At 56.4% G+C, this 18835-nt stretch overlaps 2 protein-coding genes across 2 annotated transcripts in view; one reads left to right on the top strand and one right to left on the bottom strand.

The window, feature by feature from the left end:
- Nucleotides 1–17136, bottom strand: part of LOC144721793 (uncharacterized) — a 49547-nt gene extending 32411 nt beyond the window's left edge. Inside the window, exon 1 of the mRNA XM_078599716.1 lies at nt 15433–17136. Within this exon, the coding sequence (XP_078455842.1) occupies nt 15433–16008 (576 nt within the window). The 5' untranslated portion in view covers nt 16009–17136. The remainder of the gene's footprint in view (nt 1–15432) is intronic.
- The window catches only part of LOC144721522 (F-box only protein 41-like), a 67031-nt gene continuing 64001 nt past the window's right edge, over nt 15806–18835 (top strand). The window contains exon 1 of the mRNA XM_078599195.1: nt 15806–16398. The gene's annotated coding sequence lies outside the window, so the exon portion shown is untranslated. The remainder of the gene's footprint in view (nt 16399–18835) is intronic.

Raw genomic sequence — 18835 nt, 5'->3', positions numbered from 1 at the left:
TGTCTGGCTGTCCGATTGGCCGCTTGGCTGACTTGTTATGCGGCTCGCTGTCTAGATGTGTGTCTAGCTGTATGTCTGCGTGCGCATCTGCCTATTTGTCCATCTGTCTGCGTATTCGACTATTTGTCTGTCCGGCAACCTGCCCATCTCTCCATGCGTCTGTCGAGTCGTCTGCCTATCTGCGCGTCTATCTTTCACTGTCAGTCAATCGCATGCGCCGAGGGAGCACGCACCTTCAGCGCGATTGCTTCCACGGCAGGCGCACACCTCACGGGGAAGACAACAGCACCTCACTGCAGCTCGCTGTGTCTACCCGCTCCAGTCCAGGACAGGGACTCCATCGGACGTGGTCCAAACTCACGGAATTATCATTCACCCACGTGGTCAGATAAGAGGCGCGCTTGAAGAATAACGCGCACACAACACCACCCCCCCAACCCCAACGCCACCGCGCTCAGCAGCCGTGCAGCAGCTTTCGTGCACCACAAAGTCCGGTAGCTTCATCCTACCGGCAGCAGCTGCTGCCAGGTAATCAGGGGGCCTCAATCCAAATCTTCTTTACGCCGAGTCAAGGTCCTTTGCGAGCGCTTGCGAGGCTTTCTTGAGCAGCTAAAGCCACGTGACCACCCTAATCTCTCCTGGTTTTCGTCATCGCTTCGATTTGTTTGAAAGACTCGGAGAGGACGAAACAGCCTTCGCATGCACCGATGAAGCGGTAGCCGCTCGCTCACCCACGGGTGAAACAACCACTGATGATGTCGCTGCTGCAGTCAGGGTCCATAGATCGCTTAATGATCGACAGGGCGACCTCTTCAATTCTTTGTCGCCGTCATCATCGTGATCATCATTGCTGTAGTCATCTTATAACCTAGCCCCCCTCCTCCCCCCACGAGCATCGCCGGTCTCCGCGTGCCGCCAAACTCTCTCTCGCCAGCGCCGCTGGAGCCGGGCAGTGACGGAGAGGAGACGAGACGGAGGCCGACTTCTATGTTTAGACACGCGCAGCTGTGCTCGCTCGGTGTATTTATGCCAGGATCCTGAGCACTCCCCCCACCCCAACCTACATCCCCTTCTCTTCCCCTCTTCCTCCTCCTCCCGTTAAAGCTCCATCCTGCTTCTCACCCCCCCCCACACACGCACACCGCCTCGCCCCCTCTCGCTAAGCCAACTTGTTTATAACTCCGCTGCGTTTCGCAGCTCCTTACCATTTGTCACATCGCTGCGTTTTTGATGAATATCGCGCATCGCGGCCGCTGCAGTCACCGATATTAATAACATCGGCGCGATTGCCCCGACTGCCTGCTGCCATCGCTATCGTCACAGTCATCGATAACGACAGCATGAATCTACGGACACCGCAGCTGCCATCACTGGCACGATGGTGACTACGACTACTGTGCTATGCATGCACGTGCGTTGAACTTCTTTCGCACCGCACGTAGCCAACCGCGCTCATCGGACGTGCTAGTAAAGCTGTCACCACGACCATCACAATCACCGCTGCCACCACGAACTACCAACCATCACCAAAATGACCACCACCACAATCGTCACAAAAACCATCACTACCACCACCACCACCACAATAACCGACATTCACTCCCACCACCACCACCGCCGCCGCCACCACAATCACCCGCACAGCAACCAACACCAAAGACAAAGATCCCCCGTGTAGCCTTAACAGACTGTTGGGCCAAGTGCTGTTAGCGAGCACGCTACCACCACCACGACAATCACCGCCACCACGGGGCATCCAGAGCCCCCCCCCCCATTACCCATGGCCCCCACCGCCCCCTCCACACTTACAGCGGCTCTCCATGGCTTTCGCAACTTCTCGGGACTCTCCATCAATGAGCCACCTTGTACAATCCCCCCCCCCTCTCCCATTAGCCCCCTCCCCTCGCCCCCGATAATAATAATAAAGCCCTCCGCTGCCAGTCGTCGCGCAGACCACAGCAGCCAGCGCTCAATCCCACACACAAAGCCACGCGGACAGCCCCCTCTCTGCCCCCCCCCGCGCCGTTCGCTCGCCGTTTGGTTCAACAACGCAACTCACCACAGGGGGGGGGGGGCACTGGGGGGAAGGGGGGAGGGACGCGGGGGGCTTCACATCACAAGAAGGTGACACATTTTTTTTTGCGGCTTCACTGCTCTGCTTATCGGCGCGCGCTCTCAGTGTTGCCTCGACTCGCTTTGCGCTCGGGGTTCGCGCACAGCTGAGAGCGACTTTCACCGGGGCGCGCCCGCAAAGCGATCTACTGAGAGGCGCCTCCAGCCACGATGGAGTCACTCATTGAGTCAGCGAGTAACGAGGCGCTCGTTACTCGCTCGCTTGAGTCACAGAGGGGGGAAAAACCCCTACACGCACGAGACTGACCCCACCACCACACCGCCCCCTCCCTGCTGTGGTGGTGGCGATGGAATTCAGGTCAGCTGCGACCCTCTGACCCCTCCGTTGGACCCTGTGGCTCAGCGTGCCACCACGGGGTGGGGCGCTTGACGTGATGTTCACATGTTTAACTTGGTTCCGATAAACATTACACGGATTTCCCCCCCCCCACCAGATAAGACGTCAATATCCGCGAGTGTTTAGCAAAACTCTTCATTGTGTTCACATAAAAATAATATAAACAAAAGTTACCTGTTTTGTTTTTCCATACAAATTCAAGGCTCTTCGTGTGTTTTTTTGTTTCGTGTTTTCCCTCCCCATGGATTTTGAAATTAATCATTGTTTACCATCCAGGGCCGCGCAGGGCCACCACGAGGCCAGCAATCGTGCCAGGTTCGCAGCGGACACAACCACTACCTGAACTGTTCCCCCATTTCATCGGTACACAAAGACAAAGACCCCCCGTCTAGCCTTCGCAGGCTGTTGGAGCAAGTGCTGTTAGCGAGCACCTACGAAGGCCGACACGGGCGCACGAGGGGATTGGTGGTCAGCACCACACCCCGCCGCCTTTGTCTTCCTAGTGTCGAAGTTTACACACCGCACAAGGTACTTATTTGAGGCTGAGTAGACCTAGAATAGGCCCAGGACAGGTTTAGATAATCGTCACTGATGTTGGCCATGAGCAGGAATCGAACTCGTGTCGCCGGGTTCGTACTGCAGCGCGTTAACCGCTACACTACCGCTCCCCCCCCCAACAACACACACCCGTGCATACACATTCACGTTCTCTCTTCACTACACAGGCTGCACGTCTTGACGTCAAATTACAACCTGAGACGCGAGCGTCAAGGACTGTGCACGTGTTTAAACTCAGTGTTCCAATCCACCCAGGTTCACGTCGGGGAAGAGAAAGGGGGTCAGAGCGAGAAGGGGAGGTTGGCATGAGTGAGTGTGGGGCAGAGAGGCGGGGTTGGAAGGGGAGGGATGCCTCCGACCATGTTGGAGGTGAAATGAAGAAAGCCCCGTTAATTTGTATGTTATTATTTTTGTTGGCTCTCGGAGGCGCCGATTTGCGAGCTCGTCAAGGGGCTGTGGCGCTGGGCGTGGGGCGGCGTCAGCTGCCGCGATTTGAGCTCTCGCGGAGCACAGCGAGGAAGTTTTGGGATTCAGAGCCACAGATGTGGCCAATTATTTTCTTCATGAAATGCTTTCTTTGTATTTTTTTTCTATTTTAGTCACTCCAGCCTTTTGCCAACGGCTTCGCGCCGGCAGGCCAAGCGTTTGTGCGGAAACTCTCGCGTAGCAGTCGGTCGGCAGTAGAAGTGGACGTCACAGAACTACCTCTGAGATCTTCTTATGCACACGAGAGGGCGCTGCGCTTTTATCACGTGCCCTGCTGTAGAGACACTCGTAGCAGGGCCTTCAAACCGCATTTTACTTTTGTAGATATCACTGCTGGAATATTTGGGCAATTAAGAACACAAAATTATAATCCCAAATGTAATTTTTTTGTGTGTGCACTCATGGATGAGCCCATCAACATCACAGAACCCAGTTTAATCACAGGCAGCTGTTACCGTGATTCAAACTGAGGATCTCCATGATGCGAGAATAAAAAAGACTAAATTGGAATATACAAAATTGCAATCATCGCCCCTACCGCAAAAAATGTTAGCAGGACCCTCATGAGAAGGAGTCATGAGACTCGGAATAATAATACAATTCTCAGGATATCTGGCTCAATGTATCAATTCCTGAGCTAGCCAGCCAGCGGTTAAGGCTCTGCAGGCTCTCATTGTAATGAGCTCTGCTACAAAGGGCAATAAATGTTGAGTTCTGGACTTGAATGTGTAAATAATGAGATGAACGTAAATCATTACCACTCAAAAAAAACCCAGTGAAGTTTATTGTACAACTAAGCAACTATTATGATGAAATTTTAAAAACCGTTATCTTCAATCGCAGCCAATGTTACACGGCGATGCAGTAATTGAGTAAAGTAAATAATATCACAGGCAATGGCGGAGCCAGGATTTTCAGGTGGGGGGGGGGCAACCCCTCCAGCAATGAAAAATGATAGAGGAGTTGTTAGTAAGTAAGGACTTGTTAGTAAGTAAGGACTTGTCCCTTGCTTTGTATTCGACGCGTGCGTGGCGATGGCGCAGCCATCGATCGAGGGTCGAATTCGAACCGCATTGTGTGATCGGCATCGCGCTCGCTGAAGGTGAATGCCTTCAGGGAAGTCGTGGACTGTATAGGCAATTCTGTGAGTAACTTATAACTGCTTTGCCGCTAATTATTGCCAATTATGGACTCAGACTATTGTCCTATCATCTCATAGAGTCCCTGGCACATAATAACATGCTACCCAGTGGCAGTGGGGGTCGCAAAATGCCGATTAATTACTGGCTCCGCCAGTGATCACAAGTCACCGATTAGGAATATGGAATGTCAATTGCAATCTGAGCGTATACGTTGACGATGCAATTTGTGCATTGCTATTAATTCTGTTTAATTATATATATGCAGCAACATTCAACATCGGAGTCAATCTGTCCTCTCCGCCCGCCCCCTCCCTCAGTTACCCCCCCTCTCCCCCCAACTGAATCCAACTTTTGTCGCCCCGTGGTGCTAATTCCACATTGCTATGATGGGGGCAGGCGAAATCGTAGTGCAAACAAAGTATTTATCGTTCTGTTGTGCATAGTTTTTTTTACGTCACTACGTAACCGCCGATATAATCGATTATTTCAACGCACGGAGAATAGTATTTTGTAAACAAGCCTGGCTGAAAAGCTAACCCCCTGTACAGTACTACAGTGCATACTTTCCTCATAATGGACTGAAAAAAAAATCCCTCACGAGAAGAATGGTTGAGAAAGCGACATTTTTGGAATATTTGCTTGAAAGTGGGCCATTTCCTCCTCAAATTTGAGCAGTAAAATTCCCCTTTAGCTCAGACAGCCCGCGGGGGGGGGGGGGGTGGGGGGGGCCTCACGTGCACACCCTTGCTGGATCCACCGTGATCTCACGCAGCGCTTGGGACGCGGAGCGGCCTTGGAACTCTCTGGCCTTGCGCTTCACAAAGCTGGGACGGATGGGTGGGACCCAACAGTCACAGCCATAGAGTGCCCATTCGAGCCAGGGGTTCCATATGGTAGTCACGAGGAATTAGACACGATGCAGATCGCACATTAGGAACCCGTCCAGTGACGTAGCTATCGAGTGTGCAGGTGGTGCAACTGCACAGAGGCCCCACAGAGAGCGTGGGGGGGGGGGAGAAGGTGAAATTGAACAGGGGGCAGGGGGGGGGCGGTGGAATTTAATTTCTTGCACCAGCAGGACCCATGCCAACCATGCTATGCCATTGACACAGTTACCCATCGGACACAGTGGCCCATCAGCCAAAGTGACCCATCAAACATAGTGATACATTATACACGAGGAACCCATCAGACACAGTGACCACCTACAAGACACAGTGACCGACCATCAGACACAGTAACCAGAATCAGAAACACAGTGACCATTTACCAGACAGTGACCACCCACCAGACACAGTGACCTTCCAGGCATCTATATGCAAGATTTTTCTTCCTTGGCTACACTTGTGAAATGTTTATCGGCTTGCGTCCTAAGGCGCTTCGGGATAATTTTGTATTTAACTGCTTAATGTGTGTGCAGACACACACACACGTACATGTGTGTGTCTGTGCGGGGCCACGTGATGGGTAAAGAGGAGAGTGCCGCAGCATACATTGTTGTACCGCACTTCTACGCTCCCACGTCCGTGCTCCCCACCTCTTTACCCACGCTGACAGTGCGGCGCTGAAGTATGGTCAGCTAATCCCTACGACCAGCACGCATGTGGGCTATACGGGAGAGCTTTATCTTCGTACAAATATAGAGCCAACCCAGACTGTTGGGGCAAGTGCTGTTAGCGAGCACCTGTACTGTTCAAACTGTTCTAAATAAACTGTTATGAAGGCCGGCACGGTACACGAAGGGGTGGGTGGCCAGTACCACGCCCGACCGCCTTTGTCTCCCCAGTGGCGATGTTTTTACGCACCGCACCAGGTACTCATTTGAGGCTGAGTCGATCTAGGGGAGGCCCAGGACCGGTTCAGATAATCGTCACTGGTGTTGGATGTGAGCGGGAATCGAACTCTGGTCGCCAGGTTCGTAGCGCAGCGCGCTAACGGCCACACCACCACTCCTCACTGCCTTTGTACCCACACACACACACGGGCATTGGCGACTCATCTGAGCTGATGAGTCCTAAAGAGTGTCAAACCGGTGCACAGTTGTCGCTCACTGCATCACTGCTTCGACTGTCAGTCGGCTCTCAATTGCTCAACTTCACCTTGACGGCGTCCAAAGAAAGACAAGTGGGATCAACAATGCACTGCTTCGCAGCAACAGCTGATGGTGCCCGCGCAGCGTTGTGCCACATGGGCTGCGCGCGTTGTGTGAATCTCACGGGGTCCGAGGCGGTCGCGTGATTGCGTCACCGAGCGGCGCGATGGGTACCACGCGGGCATCTCGCTCGCAGGCGACCCGGAGGTTGTCACGGAACAATGCCGCCTTGTGTCTCTCTCAGACAGATGTATCGGAACATCGCTGCCCCACTACTCCCTCACCATTACACACACTCTCAATCAGCTCCCCCACCCACAAACCCAATCCCTCCCCCAATACCCCACGCAGTGACACAAACCTCTCAGTCACCCCCCCCCCCCAAACTACGTTCGGTTACAATAACTTTTTTTGTGCAACATGCCTTGTGGCACAAAGTTGTGAGCGGTTGTGTTGGGTTACAGAGAGTGACTGTGGTGGTGGACTGGTGGACAGTTTTATATATTTGTTTATTTTACCAGGTAAGGGGCTATTTAGCAGTTTTTTTCTTTCCCGAAGCGACCTGGCCACAAATGATAGCTCAACGAAGTGACTTTTCACGTGGAAATGTACAGCAGCCACAGTAATCTAAACGCGTGATGTTGATTCTAAATGTAAAGGGGAAAACCGGAGGACCCGGAGAAAAAAAATCCACGCGACCCCCGGGGAGAGAGACGCGCAAACTGCAAATATACAGCAGGCGTCATGATCAAGATCAAACCCACGACTTCCTGTAAACCAGGCCCTAAATCACAGGGTCACAAAGGCCCAACACGCCAAACGACCAGCAACAAACAGCGCTCGTGAAGGTGTATTGAAGATAGCATTGATTTAATGTTTTTTTTTAGTTGAACGTAGCCATGAGAACTTGGGGAATAGATCGGCAGTATAAACACAAGTTCGGAGGTGATCTCCGCGTCTCTCTGCTACGAAAAGTGCCATTTCCCGAAACGTCGCCCATCCTATTAGGCGAATGTGTTGAGAGTTTGTGTCTTTAGCTGTGTTACTCGGGCACCACTGCCAAAGGCAGTAAGTACTATCACAAAGACACGTTTTGTTTAATGCTGGTTGGTGGTGGTTGCGGGTGGGTTGGGTTACGGTGTGGGGTGGAGGGTAGGGAGCGTAGGGGGTGGGGGTGGTGGTACAGCGAGTAAAGTGGAAGTTAATCTGTGGCAGCGTGATATCGATACCCTCTGGAGCGCGGGGCCCGTGCAGCACTGAGCGATGCGCGGGCTCGTTCTGTGCCAGAGGTGGAGTAGAAGGTGGAGCAGGAAGAGGAGTAGGTGGAGGAGTAGGAGGTGGTGGCGTAGGAGGTGGAGCAGGTGGAGGAGTAGGTGGAGGAGCAGGTGGAGGAGCAGGTGGAGGAGTAGGAAGTGGAGCAGGTGGAGGAGCAGGTGGAGGAGTAGGAGGTGGAGCAGGTGGAGGAGTAGGGGATGGTGGAGTAGGAGGTGGAATGGGTGGAGGAGCAGGGAGAGGAGCAGGTGGAGGAGTTGGAGGTGGAGCAGGTGGAGGAGTAGGGGATGGTGGAGTAGGAGGTGGAATGGGTGGAGGAGCAGGGAGAGGAGCAGGTGGAGGAGTTGGAGGTGGAGCAGGTGGAGGAGCAGGTGGAGTAGTAGCAGGTGGAGCAGGTGGAGGAGCAGTTGGAGGAGTAGGTGGAGAAGTAGGAGGTGGAGCAGGGAGAGGAGCAGGTGGAGGAGTAGGAGGTGGAGTAGGAGGTGGAGCAGGTGGAGGAGTAGGAGGTGGAGCAGGCGGAAGAGTAGGAGGTGGAGCAGTTGGAGGAGTAGGAGGTGGAGCAGGTGGAGTAGGTGGAGGAGCAGGTGGAAGAATAGGAGGTGGAGCAGGGAGAGGAGTAGGTGGAGGAGTAGGAGGTGGGGCAGGTGGAGGAGCAGGTGGAGGAGTAGGAGGTGGAGCAGGTGGAGGAGTAGGTGGGGCAGGTGGAGGAGCAGGTGGAGGAGTAGGAGGTGGAGCAGGTGGAGGAGTAGGTGGAGGAGTAGGAGGTGGAGCAGGTGGAGGAGTAGGTGGAGGAGTAGGAGGTGGAGCAGGTGGAGGAGTAGGTGGGGCAGGTGGAGGAACAGGTGGAGGAGTAGGAGGTGGAGCAGGTGGAGGAGCAGTTGGAGGAGTAGGTGGAGGAGCAGGTGGAGGAGTGAGACTCCGTGTTCAGGTCATCACGTGCAAAAAAATAGCCATACACGTTTTTGTGTGAATGTATGTGGACGGACAGATATGGGGCGTGTATGGGAAGGATGCGCGTTTGAACGGTGTGCTTCTTGAATTCCTTTCCTACAGTTCTTGACAAACGACGCCAATAACTAGTAGTGTTTTTGCTAGTATTATTATTGTTGTTGTGTTATTTTTTTAAACTTAGATACTGTACTGACGACGCACATTTCAAAGCCCATTTTTTTTATCACGGGGTTGAAAGGGGCAATTTTCTCGCCCTGCAATTTCTCGCTCGCGTGCCCTGCTGGAGGAAGGGCGTCCCTTCACTGCCGAGGGTATGAGGCCCAAGTTCTCCCACGGTGACCCAGGTTCGCCGTGTTGGAATTAGTGCCCACATTGCACCCCACCACCCACACGCGGACCCCGCCCATCGTAGACGACTCTCCGGGGTGGTTACTCGTTGACGCTGCTCGGATGGAGGCTGCCCTCTGCTGGATTGAGTCGCCGAATTGTCCACGCTCCGCGAGGTGAAGCCGTCGAGAAGAATGGGGTCAGCGTTGGCAGCCGTAGGAATGTGGAATTTCCACCCCCCCCCTCCCCAAAATATGTGGTCAGAACAGTGCCGGATTAAGCTAGTGTGAGGCCTGCAGCATATGTTATAAAGGGGCCCTAAATTTAAAAAACGTAAATATTAAAACACATAATTTGTTTTTACTTGCATAGTGAAGTAATTGTATTTCTTCAGTTGCTATACAGCCAGATAATACGACAAATCGCTAACCTTAAACACCCAGTCGTTTGTAAAAGTTGAAGGCGGTATAGTACTATAGTAACAGAGCAAGTGCAGAATCACTGAACCGGAATTGATAGCTTGAAAGCTTTTAGCGCGGAGCCCTTGAAAGTGCGGGGCCCCGTAGCATTATGTAGCTACTTGTGCTACTACGATAATCCGTCACTGGGTCAGAATGAGAAAAGGCACAATAAAGACTGTGGATGTTGATGATTGACGTGATGTAACGTATGAGAATGACCTCCACTTGAAACATAACGTTGAAAATGACCTTTACACTGAATTTCAGATAGAAATGATGAAGTTAGATTTAATTGACGATGACATCCTTGATGAAGTAGATGACGATTACGACCTTGATTTGATAACATGTTTGTATTGTGATCGTTCCTTCCTGTTATAATGATATAGCAATCTTGCCATTCGTTGATAGCCCTTTGTCGAACCAGTGCTGGACGAAAACCTCCCCACGCCGTATCGGTCTCATGGGGGGGGGGGGGGGGGGGTGTAACCATACTTCACCACGCTGGTCAATGCGAGTTGAAGGGGAGGCGCCTCCCTAACCATTTCAGATGTCACTCGCCACTGACATTCAGCCTTGACCTCGAATCGATAGCAGATCGATCGATTCACTGCGCAGTGAACGGCTCCCCGATGAATGGATATGCACCATTAGGCAGCCCTAATTGTGTAAAGCGTGGAGCCAATCACAACAGCGTCAACAGAATGTCACGTGACGCGTATTTACGTTTGTTATTTACTCACAAACATCATCCCTGAGACTGAGAGCGCAAAAAAACCACGTGGAGCCCCCTAGAGATGGGAGCAGAGGCCTCGCGCTCTCGTTCGCCTGCTGCTCCTACTGCTGTTGCTGCTCCTACTGCTGCTGTTGTTGCTGCTGCTACTGCTGTTGCTGCTGCTACTGTTGCTACTGTTGCTGCTCCCACTGTTGTTGCTGTTGCTGCTGCTGTTGTTGCTGCTGTTGCTGCTGCTGCTGTTGCTGCTGCTACTGTTGCTACTGTTGCTGCTCCCACTGTTGTTGCTGCTGCTGTTGCTACTACTGCTGCTACTGCTGTTGCTGCTGTTGCTACTACTGCTGCTACTGCTGTTGCTGCTGCTGTTGCTGCTGTTGTTACTGCTGCTGCTACTACTGTTACTGCTGCTGCTGTTGCTGCTGCTACTGTTACTGCTGCTGCTGCTGTTACTGCTGCTACTGTTACTGCTGCTGCTGCTGTTACTGCTGTTGCTGCTACTGCTGCTACTACTGTTACTGCTGCTGCTGTTGCTGCTGCTACTGTTACTGCTGCTGCTGCTACTACTGTTACTGCTGCTGCTACTACTGTTACTGCTACTGCTGTTGCTGTTACTGCTGCTCCTGTTGCTGCTGCTACTACTGTTGCTGCTACTACTGCTGCTGCTGTTACTTTTTGACTTAAAACTTTCGTGACTGCAGGAATTCATATTCTTTGGTTCTTTCGGTAAAGTCACGTAGATATAATAATAATACTAGTAAAGTGAATACAAAAATAAAACCACTAATGCAGACTGTAGCCTGGTTCGTCACCTCGGCGAGCGTACAGCCTGTACAGGCAGTCTATAATGTAGACTGTAGCCTGGTTTTAAGCTTAAACAAACAGGCTACAGTCTACATTATAGACTGCCAGTACACTCACCCAGCTTAATAACCAGGCTACAGTCTACATTATAGACTGCCAGCACACTCACCAAGCTTAATAACCAGGCTACAGTCTACATTATAGACTGTCAGTACACTCACCCAGCTTAATAACCAGGCTACAGTCTACATTGTAGACTGTCAGTACACTCACCCAGCTTAATAACCAGGCTACAGTCTACATTATAGACTGCCAGTACACTCACCCAGCTTAATAACCAGGCTACAGTCTATATTATAGACTGTCAGTACACTCACCCAGCTTAATAACCAGGCTACAGTCTACATTATAGACTGCCAGCACACTCACCAAGCTTAATAACCAGGCTACAGTCTACATTATAGACTGTCAGTACACTCACCCAGCTTAATAACCAGGCTACAGTCTACATTGTAGACTGTCAGTACACTCACCCAGCTTAATAACCAGGCTACAGTCTACATTATAGACTGCCAGTACACTCACCCAGCTTAATAACCAGGCTTCAGTCTACATTGTAGACTGCCAGTACACTCACTCAGATTAATAACCAGGCTACAGTCTACATTTGTGTTTTTAGTTTATACTGCTGCTAGTACTGCAATTAATACGGATGTTGCTGCCGCTATTGATGCCGCTATTACGAGTATCGCACTGCTAATGTGACCCGTTGTTGCTACTGCTGCTAATGTTACCCGTTGTTGCTGCTACTGCTGCTACTGCTGCTCCCCCCGCCGTGTGAATTCACCGCTACTGCTCCCCACGCCAGAGAGACCGCAAAGAGGAATCGCCGCATTCCTGGCGCGAGTTCCCGTGGCGACGGCTGATTGATGTCAGAACTTGAGGCAGGGCCCACCACGTGTCTAGCGCGGTGGGAGGATGGGGCACTGTGAAGACGGAGGGGGGGGGGGTACGTAAGACGGAGGGGGGGGGGGTACGTGTGGAAGGGGGGGACGTGTGGAGGGGGGGGGGGGGCGACGTGTGGAGGGGGGGGGGTACGTGTGGAGGGGGGGGGGGACGTGTGGAGGGGGGGGGGTACGTGTGGAGGGGGGGTACGTGTGGAGGGGGGGGGGACGTGTGGAGGGGGGTATGTGTAGAGGGGGGGGGTACGTGTGGAAGGGGGGGACGTGTGGAGGGGGGGGGGGGTACGTGTGGAGGGTGGGGGGGACGTGTGGAGGGGGGTATGTGTAGAGGGGGGGGGTACGTGTGGAGGGGGGTATGTGTAGAAGGGGGGGTACGTGTGGAAGGGGGGGACGTGTGGAGGGGGGGGGGGTACGTGTGGAGGGTGGGGGGGGACGTGTGGAGGGGGGTACGTGTGGAGGGTGGGGGGGACGTGTGGAGGGGGGGGGACGTGTGGAAGGGGGGGACGTGTGGAGGGGGGGGGGGACGTGTGGAGGGGGGGGGGACGTGTGGAGGGGGGGTATGTGTAGAGGGGGGGGGTACGTGTGGAAGGGGGGGGACGTGTGGAGGGGGGGGACGTGTGGAAGGGGGGGACGTGTGGAGGGGGGGGGGGACGTGTGGAGGGGGGGTACGTGTGGAGGGTGGGGGGGACGTGTGGAAGGGGGGGACGTGTGGAGGGGGGGGGGACGTGTGGAGGGGGGGGGGGGTACGTGTGGAGGGTGGGGGGGACGTGTGGAAGGGGGGGACGTGTGGAGGGGGGGGGGGGGGACGTGTGGAGGGGGGGGGGGGGACGTGTGGAGGGGGAGGGGTACGTGTGGAGGGGGGGTACGTGTGTAAGGGGGGACGTGTGGAGGGGGGGGGGGCGATGTGTGGAGGGGGGGGGGACGTGTGGAGGGGGGGGTACGTGTGGAGGGGGGGGGACGTGTGGAGGGGGGGGGTACGTGTGGAGGGGGGGGGGGACGTGTGGAGGGGGGGGGTACGTGTGGAGGGGGGGGGGGGACGTGTGGAGGGGGGTATGTGTAGAGGGGGGGGGGGGACGTGTGGAGGGGGGGAACGTGTGGAAGGGGGGGACGTGTGGAGGGGGGGGGGGGACGTGTGGAGGGGGGGGGGGACGTGTGGAGGGGGGGGGTACGCATAGAGGGGGGGGGACGTGTGGAGGGGCGGTATGTGTAGAGGGGGGGGGGTACGTGTGGAGGGGGGGTACGTGTGGAAGGGGGGGGACGTGTGGAGGGGGGGGGGGGGTACGTGTGGAGGGTGGGGGGGACGTGTGGAGGGGGGGTACGTGTGGAGGGTGGGGGGGACGTGTGGAGGGGGGGGGGACGTGTGGAAGGGGGGGGACGTGTGGAGGGGGGGGAGACGTGTGGAGGGGGGGGGGGACGTGTGGAGGGGGGGTATGTGTAGAGGGGGGGGTACGTGTGGAAGGGGGGGGACGTGTGGAAGGGGGGTACCGTGTGGAGGGGGGGGACGTGTGGAAGGGGGGGGACGTGTGGAGGGGGGGGGGGACGTGTGGAGGGGGGGTACGTATGGAGGGGGGGGACGTGTGGAAGGGGGGGACGTGTGGAGGGGGGGGGGGGACGTGTGGAGGGGGGGGGGGACGTGTGGAGGGGGGGGGGGGGACGTGTGGAGGGGGGTACGTGTGGAGGGTGGGGGGGACGTGTGGAAGGGGGGGACGTGTGGAGGGGGGGGGGGGACGTGTGGAGGGGGGGGTACGTGTGGAGGGTGGGGGGGACGTGTGGAAGGGGGGGGACGTGTGGAGGGGGGGGGGCGACGTGTGGAGGGGGGGGGGGACGTGTGGAGGGGGGGGGACGTGTGGAGGGGGGGGTACGTGTGGAGGGGGGGGGGGGACGTGTGGAGGGGGAGGGGTACGTGTGGAGGGGGGTACGTGTGGAAGGGGGGACGTGTGGAGGGGGGGGGGCGATGTGTGGAGGGGGGGGGACGTGTGGAGGGGGGGGGTACGTGTGGAGGGGGGGGGGACGTGTGGAGGGGGGGGTACGTGTGGAGGGGGGGGGGGACGTGTGGAGGGGGGGGTACGTGTGGAGGGGGGGGGGACGTGTGGAGGGGGGGAACGTGTGGAAGGGGGGGACGTGTGGATGGGGGGGGGGACGTGTGGAGGGGGGGGGGACGTGTGGAGGGGGGGGTACGCATAGAGGGGGGGGGGACGTGTGGAGGGGCGGTATGTGTAGAGGGGGGGGGGGTACGTGTGGAAGGGGGGGACGTGTGGAAGGGGGGGACGTGTGGAGGGGGGGGGGGACGTGTGAAGGGGGGGGTACGCGTGGAGGGGGGAGGGTACGTGTAGAGGGGGGGCACGTGTAAAGGGGGGGGGGCACGTGTGAAAGGGGAGGACGTGTGAGTTATGCTAACTAAGGCGCTCCTATATTTACTCTCGTAGAGAGAGAGAGGGGGGGGGGTCCTCATTCAAAGTTCTTTGCGGGGTGTGCCCATTCAAATGGCTGCTATTCACTTTCATCGAGACGTTATTCGCCGACCCCACCCGCATTCAATGCGTTTCATGGAGATTCTTAGTTCGATGACTTTTAACGGAGGAGTTGTACATCGAAGCGCCCAACTTCCACCGTTATCGAGATCCGTTGCTTTCGTAGACGCACGCCATGCTGTCATCTCCATTCATTTTCAGAGAGATGCGTTCACAACCTCCCACGCCCCCGTGTCGTCTCGTCCTTAAACAACTTACGCCGAGCTCAAACAACCAACGCAGGGTGAACGTACAGGCGGGCGCTGGTCACAAGCACTGTGCCTCTGCACACATTCTTTACCGAGTTGACGTTACCACTCCACCACGGCACTTGTGCCAGGCTATGCACAAAGACAAAGATCCCCCGTGTAGCCTGCACAGACCGTTGGGGAAAGTGCTGTTAGCGAGCACCTATGAAGGCCGGCACTGTGTCACACGAGGTCGCGGGTGGCCAGCACCAGGTACTCATTTGAGGCTGAGTCTACCTAGGGGAGGCCCATGACCGGTTCAGATAATCGTCACCGGTGTTGGCCGTGAGCGGCAATCGAACTCTGGGTCGGCGGGTTCGTAGCGCCAGCCACTTACACCACCGCTCCCCCGACACCACCACCGCTGCGCTTGTGTACCAGGCTAGGTACACACACACAGGCACACGTAAAGCACTCACCACTGGCGGTGGGAAGAGCGCGCTCTCCCGGATCCTCTTCCTCCTGAGCTCCATCTCGAGCGACGAGCACTTGGCGACCGTGGCACGGGTCCTCTCCCCGCGGGTGAACGGCCCGGGGAGGTAGAGAGACGAGGAAGAGAACGAGGAGAAGAACGAGGTGGCCGCGACGATTGACGACGATGATGATGACGACGGAAGACAGGAGGAGGAGGTGCAGGGCGAGGTGGAGGTTGTGCGAGATTCGGAGGAAGATTCGGAAGGGGTTGAGGAAGAGGAGGCCATCATATCTCGTCGCTCGTACAAGTTTCTACGACTCCGGAGGATGAGAGAGGAGAGTGGGGAGGGGAAGAGAGGAGAGGAGTGGAGGAAGGAGAGTGGAGATGAGAGGAGGAGGAGGCGAGGGTCGTAGAGCGCAGGCGCGCGGGGAGAGAGAGAGGACGCGTTAAGGGCGCTCTCTCTCTGCTCTCTCCTCTCTGCTCTCTCTTCTCTTGCTCTGCTCTCTCCTCTCCGCACTGGAGACGAGCGAGAGCGCCTCTGCAAGGGAGACACAAACGCGCGGATCAGCGCGGTAATCATGCGGCGGGAACCCGCTGATGAAGGCGCGCACAGATTGATGGAGGAGTAGACGGCGTGCGGGGCCCAGGAGGAGGAGGATGAGGAGCAGGGAGGAAGAGGAGACGGAGGAGCGGTGATGATGATGATGGTGTTGGTGGGGGTGACGATGATGAAAACGCACAGACCTGTCTGAAATCCCTGCGATCGTGCCTCTCGTTCGATCCTCGTGGATTGATTGAATCCAACAACAGCAGCAGCAGCAAGGACAACAACGGAGGTCGTGCCGGTCGCGCGGACGGAGAGCGGTGGACGATGGACGCGCGACTTGGATGTAGAAGCGACGGACGGGATGGAAGAAGATCTGTCTGCTGATGGACTCGGCGACTCGGGACTTCTCCGTCGAGAATTGTGGTGAGTATCAAGTGACCTCCTCCTCCTCCCTCCTCCTCCTCCCACAAGGAACAACTCGCGGATGATGTCACGACATCTCGTCACTCACGCCTCTGGCGCCTCGGTCTCGGGCGGAGTTGGAACGCGCGCGCGTGTGGGTGCGTGTGGGTGCCGTGTGGGTGCGTGTTTACGTGTGTGGGTGCGTGTGGGTGCGTGTGGGTGCCGTGTGGGTGCGTGTTTACGTGTGTGGGTGCGTGTGGGTGCGTGTGGGTGCGTGTTTACGTGTGTGGGTGCGTGTGGGTGCGTGTGGGTGCCGTGTGGGTGCGTGTTTACGTGTGTGGGTGCGTGTGGGTGCGTGTGGGTGCCGTGTGGGTGCGTGTTTACGTGTGTGGGTGCGTGTGGATGCGTGTGGGTGCCGTGTGGGTGCGTGTTTACGTGTGTGGGTGCGTGTGGGTGCGTGTGGGTGCGTGTTTACGCGTGTGGGTGCCGTGTGGGTGCCGTGTGGGTGCGTGTTTACGTGTGTGGGTGCCGTGTGGGTGCCGTGTGGGTGCGTGTTTACGTGTGTGGGTGCGTGTGGGTGCCGTGTGGGTGCGTGTGGGTGCGTGTTTACGTGTGTTGGTGCGTGTGGGTGCGTGTGGGTGCGTGTTTACGCGTGTGGGTGCGTGTGGGTGCCGTGTGGGTGCGTGTTTACGTGTGTGGGTGCGTGTGGGTGCCGTGTGGGTGCCGTGTGGGTGCGTGTTTACGTGTGTGGGTGCGTGTGGGTGCCGTGTTTACGCGTGTGGGTGCCGTGTGGGTGCCGTGTGGGTGCGTGTTTACGTGTGTGGGTGCGTGTGGGTGCCGTGTGGGTGCCATGTGGGTGCGTGTTTACGTGTGTGGGTGCGTGTGGGTGCCGTGTGGGTGCGTGTTTACGTGTGTGGGTGCGTGTGGGTGCCGTGTGGGTGCCATGTGGGTGCGTGTTTACGTGTGTGGGTGCGTGTGGGTGCCGTGTGGGTGCCGTGTGGGTGCGTGTTTACGCGTGTGGGTGCGTGTTTACGTGTGTGGGTGCGTGTGGGTGCGTGTTTACGTGTGTTGGTGCGTGTGGGTGCCGTGTTTACGTGTGTGGGTGCGTGTGGGTGCTTGTTTACGCGTGTGGGTGAGTGTTGTCTCGCGTCTGTAGGCGGTGGTGTCGGGTCCGCGATGTGCTATTTGTCACGTGCTGGCTGGGCGGAGTGAGCGCCTCGGCCGCCGCCGCCGTGGTGGTTGTTGTGTGACTCAGTGCTGACAGATGAATCGCCAGACACGCGCACGGAGAAATGGGCAGGCAGACACACAGACGCACAGACAGTCACACAGACAAGTACACAGACACACAGACACACACACAGACAGGCACAGACAGACACACAGACAGACACACAGGCAGACACACAGACAGGCACAGACAGACACACAGACAGACACACAGGCAGATATACAGGCAGGAACACAGACACACAGACAGACGCACAGACAGACACACAGACAGGCACACAGGCAGATATACAGGCAGGAACACAGACACACAGACAGACACACAGACAAGCACACAGACAGACACACAGACAGACGCACAGACAGACACACAGACAGACACACAGACAGGTACAAAGATACAGACAGACACAGACACACAGACAGACACACAGACACACAGACAGACAGACGCACACACAGACAGACACAGACACACAGACAGACACACACACAGACAAACACACAGACAGACACACAGACAGACACAGACACACACACAGACACACACACAGACACACACAGACAGACACACAGACAGACACACACAGACACACAGACAGACACACAGACACACAGACAGCCGCACAGACAGCCACACAGATACAGACAGACACATACAGGCACACAGACCCATACATACAGACACACAAACACACACAGACACAGATACAGACCGATATAGACAGACACAGACACAAACCGATACAGCTACACAGACAGACACACACAGACCGATACAGACCGATACAGACAGACACACAGACACAGACAGCAGCAGAGGGGGAAGCGCGGGTTTTGATGAGGGTTGGGGTGAGGGTTGGGTGAGGGTTGGGGTGAGGGTTGGGGTGGGGGTTGGGGTGAGGGTTGGGGTGAGGGTTGGGGGTTGGGGTGAGGGTTGGGGTGAGGGTTGGGGTGATGGTTGGGTGGGGGTTGGGGTGAGGGTGGGGGTTGGGGTGAGGGTGGGGGTTGGGGTGAGGGTTGTGGTGAGGGCTGGGTGAGGGTGGGGGTGAGGGTTGGGTGAGGGTTGGGGTGAGGGTTGGGGTGAGGGTTGGGGTGAGGGATGGGGTGAGGGTTGGGGTGAGGGTTGGGGTGAGGGATGGGGTGAGGGTTGGGGTGAAGGTTGGGGTGAGGGTGGGGGGGAGGGTTGGGTGGGGGTTGGGGTGGGGGTTGGGGTGAGGGTTGGGGT

The sequence above is a fragment of the Lampetra planeri genome, chromosome 12, assembly GCF_965212315.1.
Source record: "Lampetra planeri chromosome 12, kcLamPlan1.2.h2, whole genome shotgun sequence".
NCBI lineage: Eukaryota > Metazoa > Chordata > Hyperoartia > Petromyzontiformes > Petromyzontidae > Lampetra > Lampetra planeri.
Note: the sequence above shows the minus strand (reverse complement) of the source record. Positions and strands in the feature narration are given on the sequence as shown.